At 36.9% G+C, this 9165-nt stretch overlaps 1 protein-coding gene across 1 annotated transcript; it reads right to left on the reverse strand.

Annotated features, from left to right (window-relative positions):
• Positions 1-6083: 6083 nt before the first annotated feature.
• LOC130714853 (uncharacterized) lies at positions 6084-9165 on the reverse strand. The gene is made up of 3 exons (XM_057564819.1): positions 8744-9165; positions 7012-8305; positions 6084-6433 (listed from the first exon to the last, which is right to left on the reverse strand). The coding sequence occupies exons 1-3, from the start codon at positions 9032-9034 to the stop codon at positions 6198-6200; spliced, it is 1821 nt and encodes a 606-aa protein (XP_057420802.1). The 5' UTR covers positions 9035-9165; the 3' UTR covers positions 6084-6197.

The following is a 9165-nucleotide window of genomic DNA, read 5'->3' on the forward strand; positions in this document are numbered from 1 at the left end:
TTAAATGTGAATCTATATATGTTACAATTCTCGAATTTACAATAAAATCAAATATAACTTTCCTAGATTCATTGGTGCTCGGGGAACCGACCAAGCCTACCCAGGAAGGAGTAAGCAGATAGGAGAACAGGGTCGCGGTGGAGTGAGGAGAACCGGGGGGATATGCCAGTGACTAGGACGACAAAGGGTTGAGTCCAAACGTCGTGGATGAGCCCGGGAGCAGGTCTTGCAAAGGCACTCTGATGCCTAAGTTAGTTTAGGAACCTTAGGGAAAAAAATCTCTAAGTGTTGAAGTTAGAAAAACCTATCCTGACTCCTATTGAGGAAGCCTTTTATACTTGGCTGAGTGCCTAGTGTAGGCCTGGGTGAGGTTATGAGTACTTAGGTTCTAGGGGATTTACAATCGCTAGATCTCCATGGGCTTCTGCTGTACACATTAACCAGTAGCTAGACCTCGAGCCTCGCTCCTAGCCTTCTGCATAATTGGGGTCTAGGGTCAGCTATGGGATGTGTGAGGTGATTCGCATCCTCCCTCCAACTGGCAATGGTCGCTCATGATGTGATTGGCAGAACCCACGTTTGGGGCCTAGCGGTCGTCTTGGGTTGCTAACCAGAAGTGTACCCTAACCAGGTGGGGGGTGTGATCGGTCTCACCGACTCCCGAAACAATTGAAATGGGAACATTTTTGTGAGTTGACTTGCTAAAAGGAGTCCCAATTCCTCTCCTTCTGATTTTGTGATCATTTACAAATCTAGTTTTGAGCTTGAGACGTTCATATATGGTAGACAACCCTTCAATGATAATTACTTGAAAGTTGACACATGCTACCAATCGTTTTTTATTTTGTGAATACAATTTTAGTAAAAATGCGTTTACAGCGAATTCCAACTCTATAATTGAAAAGTGGAACTATTTGAATTCAATCATAGCTACTATATAGGCATGTGAATGTGGCATGCAGGGGAAAAAATGCATGGCATGTATTTCTTCAACATCTTTTTATCACTTTACATATAATTAGAGGTAAAATAATAACAAAAAAATAAATAAATTAAACTACAGATTTAATTTATCTGCACAATAACTACATGTACACTTATTTAATTGATATTATTACATACTACTCCTACAATATATATGGAAAGGCAGAAGGGGGTTTGCTGGGAAATACGGGACCATAGCACGCAGGCACGTGAGAAAGCGGTTGGTCACGTGCGATCTCCGCTGCCGTTGGTTTACACTACCTCGCGTGCGGTGGGGACCTTTCTCTGATCTCATTGATTTCTTCGCTCCCTCTCCTCCCTCTCACGTCGTCGTTCGTTATTAACCGCTGTTAACAATCGTTACTTGCCTCTGTCCTTCCGTTCCCTACGACTTTTCCCACCTTCATACGAAAAACCTACTTTGCCCTTTTCGTTATCCCCGTAACTACTACTACTATTACTAATATGAGTTTAACCTTATCCAATGTGCTTTAGCCCCATTAGTAGATTATAATTGAGTGTTAATTTTTTATTCGTGTTCGGCTCCTTTCTTTTGTTTTTAATTTCTGTTACCTACACCCAGACAACTGTAGAGTTTTATTGGATTTTATAATAACTTGTTAGTTGAGTTTTTGTCCTATTTTTTTTTTTACTTTTGTATACATGAAATTTATAAAAAATAAATAGTTCAACTTGATGTGTATTATTAGTGTTTGTTTATCGTTTTCATATTTCAGATACATCTCCTCGAATGAGTTTATACATGTTTAGTTTTTTTGTTGTTTTCGCATGATTAAGATATAATTTATGTCTTTTCGAGATTTAATTAAACTAATAATCTCATTCTTATAAATTCTAACTTAACTATCATTAAACCAAACATGCATGTTGCTAGTAGAGTTTACACATGTTAATAATTATAAAACCCTTTCTTAATTTTAATTGAATATTTGAAAGGAGAAGGGTATGAATGAATGGTAATAAAGAAAAGAAGAAGAAAGGAAATAAAGAAGAAAAGAATGTGTTGTGTTATTGTGTATGGCGTGGATGTAGTAATAAATTAGGATATAATAGAAGGAAGGGAAATATTAATTGAGAAAAGGTGCGTGAAAGCACGTGGTGGAGTGGAGTGGAGGAAGAGGATAGGATGATGGATGGGATGGCGGTGCATACACACTCTCTCTCTTTCTCTCTCTCTAATCTATCTGTGACTCTGTGTGTGTCGCTTTCCTTCTCGTGACGGTGTCACGTGGGGGTGGGTAAGGGACCCACAAATGCACCCATCAAAAAGCAAACAACCCAGAATTTTAAATAAATAAATTAAAAAAAGAGAAAAGGCAAAAACTTAGTGGGGGCATGTGCTCTCGTTTCTCAACTGACCTGTCGTTTATGGGTCATTCAAATCTGAAAACGATCGATCCAACCACACAGAAAGAGAGAGATTGGTTCTGTTCTTTCACTCACATGACGTGGCTCACTCACGTGCCTCACTCCCTTGTTATTTTTTATTTATTTTCCCCTTCTTCCTTTCTTTGTCGTTTAGCTTCATAGCTCATAGGGACCCACTTATGGTAGGACAAGTGTCTCCATCCACCCGGGCACAGATTGGTACATGGAACACAAAGTAGAATAGTACTACTACTACTACCTTATCATCACATCCTCCCTCCCGTGCCATATTATTATTGCGTCACTTGCATGTTTCTTATTCTCTGTTTGTTCAACCAAACTGCTAACTGAAAACCCGTTTTTCACTATGTGATGACTGATATATTGTTCAAGCTACAGTGTAACTTTACATGTTTAATTACAAAAGCCATTTTATTTTGTCCACCGATTAAATCAAAACCGTTTGTCTGCGTGTATGAAAAAACTTTGGCACATGGGTGCATGTCATTCCAGGTTAATCCTTAAATTAACTAGAATACATGTGTACTTAATTGTTGCAGTTTAAGTAATTGAACTAGCATGCTTAGTTTCTTAATGTTTTCTCCACATCAATTCAAGACTATGTATGTTTGTACAGATTTAAAAAGAGAAAAATAGAAAAGAGGCCTCCTCAATGTATTGATCATCTCTTCTATGATTTGTGTGGAACGGTGCTTTCTAGGGGTGTTGTGGGTTAGTTTTGGGTGAAAGCCCGCCATGTAAAAAAAAAAAACAAATAAAGAGAATAGAATGTAAGGATAAAAATTGATGTACAGTCTTTTTGAGTGTAGACCACTAAAAAGAGATAAGAAGAGAGAAGAGATATGTGATAAATGTTATACATAATATGATGTGGCTAGAAAAAAGAGATAGTAAAAAAAATGTCCAAAAATGTATGTACTATTTGGTGATATAGAAATCATTATTGTAAAATGTAATTAACCACCATTGTTTGGTAAGGAAAAGGACGAGCAGTATATGTGGGTCTTACTATCTTTTTGAAATTTCCTTAAAATAAAAAATATAAGAAATACTTTTTTTTTTGTCAATTTTATTCATTTATTGGCGGTTTAAAACCACGGACAATTAGAGGTGGTGGGCCCAAAGTGGACCTAATCCACCATTGGCCCGTCAAAATGTAGATTGGATTGGACCGGCCCATTTTTTATATTTGGGTTTAGGGCTGTGTATAGAGATTTTGGGACCTTAGGCGAAAATATTAAAGTGATTAATTTTGTATTGACAAAAATCTTAAAGAGACCTAACATATCATATACATTAATTTTTTATATTAACCTTCTAGTTTTTGAGTTGCGAAATCATTTATAATAGTTTTATGCTGCAAAATAAATAAAAAATTATGAACAATAGAACATGAAACACAATGAATGCATCATTGAGAGATTTTGCAACACTTTAATATCAAATATCTCAAATGTATAAAAAAAAAATGAAATTTTTCTTTTTTTAGAGAAGAAACAATGGTGAAGAGTAAACTTATACAATACTATATATAAATCATCAAAAATCTAACTGTTACGAATAACACAATTTGCTTTTTTGAGTTTTGAAAATGTATAAACAACATATACTTTATTTATTAGTTTTTCTGGACAATGTAAATTTTCTAATACAAAACAATACTACTAAAAACTATCAAAGTTGCACTTCTCATGTTACACTTCTAAATTCTCACATTGCATTGCACATGTTGTAATTGATGTTACTAAATTTGTCATTGTTTTACCTTCTCAAATCTCAGTAATTATCTTATACACATACTAAATATATTTGGGGGCCTATATATATTTGGGGGCCTTAGGCAATTGCCTATTTTATCTAACCTTCTACACGGCCCTGTTTGGGTTTAAAGTTTCAACCTAACTCACAAGTTTGAGTTCAAAGTTTCAACTCAACCTAGCTACATTTTAGCATGTTGGCAGGCTGACCCACTTACATGTTTAGAATGTATTGAAATAAAAAACAGTTATGCAATGAACAGTTTTAAAAAATATTTGACTTTTTGTATGTTGTCACATGTAGAAATTAAAATCATCACAATATTAGAGGTTATGGACTCAACAAGAGAGTCTCAACTAACGCCACATCAAACAAATATTTATTATGCATTGTTATTAAAACATGTATCTGTAACTTCAATAGCAACAGTTAAGTAGTGTCAATGACATTCACCAAATCATTAGTCAATGTTAATTTTTTTTTGATACGCACTCATCTAAGCTTCTAAACATTGTTAGATATGTTCTATAGCAATCAACACGAGTTTACCTCAGCCAATGACAATCAATAAACAATTATAAACGATAATGTCATGCAATCATGAAAGTTTTAGACAAAACATAACCTATAAATATGGATTGCGAGCCAACCAGAACCCAACTCGCATTAACTCTTTTCTATTGCAACCGTATATCTTAAGAGCATATTAATTTTCATTTATATTCTGTTTCCTAAGGTATCCCCATAGCCGGCAAACTCATTAACTCAAATCCTGACAACCACATGAATGTTATGATGATATTTTTATCCTAGAATTTCGTATGTCTTTTACTTAAATCAAACTCAGAGAAATTATGGTGTGGGGTAGGTAGCATACATGTTTGAGCTAAGGGTAATTGTAGGTGAATGGTCAGAGTTTGAACCCTGACAAGAGATAATTTGTACTAATTTACTAACAACTAACATTTGCCTATAAAAAAACTTAGAAATTATTTCTATCGATTCTTACTTACACAACTATCTTCAATCAGATAACAAGAATTTAGCTATGGTCACCTTTAGGCTTTTAATTGATGAAATTTTTTGCCGACTTTAAACTAGAAATACACATTAGTTACAAATGTTTTTTTTTAGATAAGCCATATAAAATATATTAAAGTGAAGTACAAGGGGTACTTCAACCAATTACAAGTAGGAAAACAGGAAAAAGAAAAATGAAGTAGTAATTATTACAGGAGAGCAATAAGAACCTCCTACTATAAAAGAAAACCCACTATACAGCATTTTTCATTTTCTTTGTTGGGCTCAGACCTGTTTTTTGTATCCCTCAGGCCCCAACAAGAAAGTGATCCATTCATAGATATGTGCCTCAGTGCCTAAAACATGCTTCTTCCAGGTGTAATGGTTTTGTCCAAAAAGTTGTTGATTTTGTATTTCGTCGAAAAAAAAAAAGAGTATTTGATTTTGCATGATGTATGATGCCTATGGTGCAATCTAGAAGCATTCAGTAGATTATACTCTAAGGTGTGTTGTTTAAGGTGGAATATGCACTAGGTCATGCACCGGCGCATGATGTGTTATTACTTATTAGTCACAGAAATTGAATATTCCATAAAAATGCTATACACGTCACCCCAGTCCCCACCTCTCTCCCCGCGTTCTGTCAACCCTCATCTCATCTCTTCCCTTCCCTTTGAGTTCCACGAGATCGAGAAAGAGAAACAAAAAATCTAGATCTGAAAAAATTCATCCAGATCGAGAAAGACAAAGACCAAAACCCACAAGCAAACCCATCAGAGGAAGAAGGCGAGAAAACAAACCCATCAGTTGAAAATTTTCAAAACAATTTATCAACCTTTTATAGCTTATTCCGGTACAAGTTACCAGTTACAATCCAAATTTATAGTTTCCTCCAACATAAAAACAAAATGTATAGTTCCCTCAGCCCCTCAGTTTAGGGGCAATCCAAATTTGCCTATAGTTTGTGTCTGATAAAAATAGTTATTGAAAGCAAAATACAGAAGCTCTATAAAGACAAAAGTAGATCAAGCACGACCCACTTTGTCCAACAAGATGGAATTGACAGTATTGTTCACAAAGACATCAAAGCATTGACTACAACAATTAGGCATTAAAGTAGATTTTTTCAACTGCTGATTATGGTCATGATGGCTGCACATTGAGCTTGAGGAGTACATATTAGAGTTCTGCTGCTTGGAACTGCAAGCAGCCAATATGCTATGTGTAGCCTGCCTTGCAACTATCTTAAAGGTTTCAACACCTGCATCACATCACAAACAGCATCAAGTGCAACATGTTAGACAGTATATTAGCATGTTTGTTTTTATGGTGAGATTAGATACTCTACAATCAATTGTGTTAAGAAACTACAAGTCCGAGTTTTAGAGTAAATATGTCTTGAATTCTATGTCAATCGTGAAACCAGACATGCACTGAAACAAGCCTATGAGGACAAACAAACAAACTAAACATGCACTGAAACAAAGCTACAAGGACAAAACAAACAACCAAACATGCACCGAAACAAACCTACAAGGACAAAAGAAACAAGTTCTGGTAGACAATTCTTTTCCTTATATGGGAGAAATTAAGAAAAATAAGATAATAGATAGTCTGGCAAAGAGATGAAATCTATCTCACATTAAATGAATGAAAATATGAGTATTTAGTGATAACGTTAACATGTGTACAGTAAATGTGCAGAATACATACCAAATGAGTTTACTCTAAACCTAATGATCATTGATCACACATGGATTGTAAAGGACTCCATGAAACATCTACCAAAATTCAGCCAACAATGATAGTGTAAAAATAGAGGGAAAAGAAGATACTTACCTAGTTTTTTATCTTTAGTTAAGAACTTCAGATTCGTTTTAACAAGAGACTTGATTTCATCTTTTGCTTCTTCAAAATTTCTTGTGTTGCCCTCTCCAAAGGTTTTAGTCAACCTCTTCTCTTCATGGAAAATATCCGCATCTTTATTAGAGATCACACTGCCTGGTTTGCAATGAGATGGAGCTGAACCTTCTGAAGTTACCAAGCAACCAAACCGCCTTGGCTCATTAGCACCATTCCTCTCTTCATAATCATGACAGGGAACACCCTGCATACCAGCACAAACCATTTTGGGCAATGGACGCCCACCGTATCCTTCTGAATTAGTACGGTCCTTCACATGTTGCATCGTCTCGACCCTACTTTGCCTTTTCTCTCCCGACATGGGATACTTGTGATTTCCCAAATTCTTGTTGAGACTCGAATACTCACGCTTCTTGTCCATTCTAGTGTGCCTTGAGTCTAACTTTCTGAGCTGTTGATTTTCCGATGCTGGGCAATCAAAATGAGATAATGACATTTCTCTAGCTCCACTCCTTGAGGGATTACCCGCTCTCTGTGGAATGCTGCTAGTTCTTTGATGAGTCTGTTTTTTCATCTTTGCCCTGTCCATCATTTTCCAAGCCTTCTCAACATCATTCATGCCTCTATCATTCAACCCATTACTAGAAGAACCACCTTGGACTGCAGATTGTTGTAGGCCACCGGAACCGGAAGCCATCGAAGGTGAAACATTTAATTTCCCACCTGATAAGGAACCAGATTCTTGTTTTTCACTAGCTGTGCCACCAGATTGAGCTGAATTGCTGAACCGCAATGAACCAGTCCTCAAAGCATTCCAATTAGCACGGATTGCCTGCACTCTATGCTTAGCAAGTTCAACACGAGACACAGGAATGTTGGCATTGAATCCACTAACCCTATCAGGCAAAGAAATAACAGGAGCAGATGACTGGTTTTGCTGTGAAGAAGATGTCACTGATCTTCCATCCACCTGGTTGCTCCTGCCTGGACCTCTCACAATATCAGAAATGGTCACACTCGACACATTTTGTTGCTCTGATTCTTCATTGGTACTGGTCACACTCTCCCGGGCAGTAGCACAATCAGGACAAAACCAATCACCTTCAGGAACAGTAAAACCCAAGCCAGTGCAGAATGAATGTGAAACAGTGCTACAAAGATCACAAACTAGCAGAAGATTCTCATGAGACTCAATAAGACAAACACTGCATTTGGCTTCACCATTGGAACCAACAGGACCAGTTGTAATATTTCCATAAGAATGGGTAGCCTACAAAACATTGACCAATTGATTAAGTGTCAGACTATATGTAAGCCTACAAAACATAGACCAACTGATTAAGTGTCAGACTATGTAAACATTGACCAATTGATTAAGTGTCAGATGGTTCTGTTTACAGTTCAAAACAAGATTCAGTACTACTATTGCAGTGTGCTCATACATTGGGATTACGATTCCCAATGTACATCCACACATGCACATCAACACATGCACCCAACAACACTAGTTGAATTTTTGCGAATGTGCTTTCACATTTACCGAACAGAAATCAGAACAGAGCCTAATCAATTGCCATGATTACACACACACCCACATTTTTAATTATAACTATTATTTCATTTTCACTCACTTTCTTTACCTTCCTCTCATGTTCTGAATTGGCCCTGTATTTTTCAATGAATAATAAAATGGAGATAAGAAAATGACCTGATCACGACAAGGGACATTAACGTCTCTGGAGGAAGGGAAGAGGCCAAGCATAGGAGGCCGGCGAATGTTGGAGAATCTCTGGCGACAAAGTGGGCATCGAGACTCGTGCTTGGCCCACTCCATGATGCAGACGAAGCAGAAGTAGTGGCTGCAGCAATCAATTTCGCCGGCGACAAAAGCCCCACGTTCGGCGAAGCAAATCCCGCAGCTATCATCGTCTTCGTCATCATCGTCTTCCTCTTGGGATTTGAGACGCTTCTTCGAGGAAGCAGGGGACAGGCACGACATGTCTCACTGGAAATTGCACAGACTCACAAACAGAGGATGATGAATGAAGAAGAAGATGATTGACATCACAATTCACAACAACATATGACTAAGAATTAGCTATGTTTTTTGGACAATCATTGCTGCATAAG

This window comes from Lotus japonicus, chromosome 4, assembly GCF_012489685.1.
Source record: "Lotus japonicus ecotype B-129 chromosome 4, LjGifu_v1.2".
NCBI lineage: Eukaryota > Viridiplantae > Streptophyta > Magnoliopsida > Fabales > Fabaceae > Lotus > Lotus japonicus.

Excerpts from the sequence above, each read along its gene's own strand:
- LOC130714853 (XM_057564819.1), bottom strand. The coding sequence starts at position 9,034 with ATGTCGTGCCTGTCCCCTGCTTCCTCGAAGAAGCGTCTCAAATCCCAA. Across the intron at positions 8,306-8,743 it reads ATGTCCCTTGTCGTGATCAG|GCTACCCATTCTTATGGAAA; the intron begins GTCATTTTCTTA and ends AATGTTTTGTAG. Across the intron at positions 6,434-7,011 it reads AACTAAAGATAAAAAACTAG|GTGTTGAAACCTTTAAGATA; the intron begins GTAAGTATCTTC and ends GATGTGATGCAG.